Source organism: Ammodytes marinus (genome assembly GCF_949987685.1).
Source record: "Ammodytes marinus genome assembly, chromosome: 13".
Taxonomy (NCBI): domain Eukaryota; kingdom Metazoa; phylum Chordata; class Actinopteri; order Uranoscopiformes; family Ammodytidae; genus Ammodytes; species Ammodytes marinus.
In genome coordinates this window covers 30,408,968-30,411,467 of record NC_137217.1, presented here as the reverse complement: position 1 = coordinate 30,411,467, position 2,500 = coordinate 30,408,968, and the positions used below count along the sequence as shown (strand labels likewise).

Here is a 2,500-nt window from a genome sequence, read left to right as displayed (position 1 = left end):
CTGGATCACGCTCGACAATATACTAATGGAGGGTGGAAGGCAGTGTGTGTGTGTGTGTGTCTGTGAGTGTGAGTGAGAGAGAGAGAGAGAGAGAGAGAGAGAGAGAGAGAGAGAGAGAGAGAGAGAGAGAGAGAGAGAGAGAGAGAGAGAGAGAGAGAGAGACCAAACCGACCTAGATGTGTGTGTGTGTGTGTGTGTGTGTGTGTGTGTGTGTGTGTGTGTGTGTGTGCGTGTGTGTGTGTGTGTGTGTGTGTGTGTGTTGTGTGTGTGTGTGTGTGAGTTTTGGCCAAAACAAACCATTACTACAATATGTCATGATGATGATGTGACATAAACCGGGGGGAAAATGTTTCACTAAATACTTTTGGAGAGACGTTCTGAACAAACATTCGAATGTGTCAGTTGTCAGGGTTTTGTTTAGAGAGGTTGTCAAGGCTGTTACTATGACAGAACAACTTTTCTGAGATTTTGAATGTAGGGTTTTCACAAGCTGTAAGCCATAATAATCAAGATTACAACGAATAAAAAAGGCTTGAAATATCTCACTTTGCATGTAATGAGTCTATATAATGTAATATGTTCACCTTTTAAGTTGAATTTACTGAAATAAATGAACTTTTGCACAATATTCAAATTTTTCGAGTTTCACCTGTACACTTTAAGTGGCCTATTCAAATGAAGAGAAATATTAAACGATCCTACGTATAAGAACAGAGGATATGATATAAAGCTCCATCTATACTTCAAGAAAAAAGCACATTGTTGTATCAATGGCTGGCTGGCGTTTGTAACACTCGGTAACATAAAAGTAAAAGTTGGTTTCCTTAAGAAAGAGGCACCATTTTGGAAATGTTTTCATATTTGGAAAAATACAGAATTGACTATGGCGGTGAAAGCAGTGAGTTTACCCCTATGTCTGCATTAATTTTGATCTTTTTGGACTTCAACAATGGTACACGAGTCCATTATAAAATCTGTCAGATATCATCAGACTAGTCAAATCAATGCCAGATCAAATACACTTCCCTGTCAGCATTATTTTCTTTTCATAACTGGACAGGCACATAGCTGTAACTAATACATACAATATAATGCTGTTTTAGCCATGTCAATACAGTTGCAAACAATGAACTATACCAAAATCATGACACTGTTCCTTTAAATTGAGTTGTTACACGATACAGGAAAAAGATGCACCATTCTAAAAAAAAATCATATTTGGAAAAAAACAGAATAGACTGGCAGTAATATATCATATCAATCATATTCAGACTGGGAGTTAGCTGCTTCTTTGTAGTTGCTTAAGGGAATTTATTAGTTTAGTTTATTTTTTTTCCCACATACAAATCGATAAAAAAAAAAACATGTAGTTAAAAAAAAAATTAAAATACATGTGTGGATGTGGCAGAAACCTGTACAGGCTTATATAAAGCCACACCCAAAATACATTTACATATTAATATTAGCAGATCAGCACACAAGCGCACACACACACACACACACACACACACACACACACACACACACACACAAACATATGTATAAATTTAAAAAAAAATTAAAAAAGAATGCAAAACAATTAAAGAAATTCAGAACAAAACCCAAGACAATAATGAAAAAAAAAAAATAGTTCAACATTTTAAACTTACCTCTGTTGGGACGGCCAGTGACGGCAGCAGCGGCTTCATGTAGCTGTACCTGTGCATCATCACCATGACGACACAGCGGAACATCTCCATGACAGCGGCAGTTGGCCTGGACATCAAGGAGAGGACACGTCAATCAACAACTCAACACAATCAGGTGTTTTCTAAAGATAATTCTTTGGGCATTTTTTTCTTTTATTGAGAGTTTTGGAGAGACAGAGATGAAATGGGGGCAGAGAGGGGAATGACTTGCAGAGAATGACCACAGGCTGGATTCTAACCCGAGCTAAGGGTGTAAGGGCAGGGTGTCATATTGTATCATATTGTATCATATTGTATGGAATGTAAAGCCCACTGAGACAAATGTATTTGTGATTTTGGGCTATACAAATAAAACTGATTTGATTTGATTTGATTTAACCTGGGTCTGCTGTGAAGAGGACTGAACCTCAAGTGGGTGGGGGGGGGGGGGGGGATAATTGAGAAAATACTTCATCACATCATCAATAGGAAAGACTTGAGGCAGTGGTGGATGATGCCATCTTTAGTAACTGGCTTCTTGTCCTTAAAGGCCACCGTAGCTTCTGTAAATTCTCCCTAAGGTGGTGGGGTTGCAAGGGAGCGTTGCAATCTACAATCTCACCACTAGATGTCTCTTATAATACTCTGATATTACACACTGTACCTTTAAAAGAGACTAAAACCCCATTCAGATGAGAGAATGTTATCCTAATAGTCCCTGCCTCTTTTTATTCACTCACAGATTTGTTTTATGCAAACTCATAAACACCAACGACCAGGTCTGTTTGGGAACGCGTAAAACAAAAAGGGCATAAAGAAAAAAAGCTATTTCA

The 2,500-nt window shown here is 38.0% G+C and overlaps 1 protein-coding gene across 1 annotated transcript in view; it reads right to left on the bottom strand.

The window, feature by feature from the left end:
* Positions 1-2,500, bottom strand: part of agmo (alkylglycerol monooxygenase) — a 79,875-nt gene that overhangs the window by 20,976 nt on the left and 56,399 nt on the right. The window contains exon 12 of the mRNA XM_080040124.1: positions 1,650-1,755. Within this exon, the coding sequence (XP_079896250.1) occupies positions 1,650-1,755 (106 nt within the window). The remainder of the gene's footprint in view (positions 1-1,649; positions 1,756-2,500) is intronic.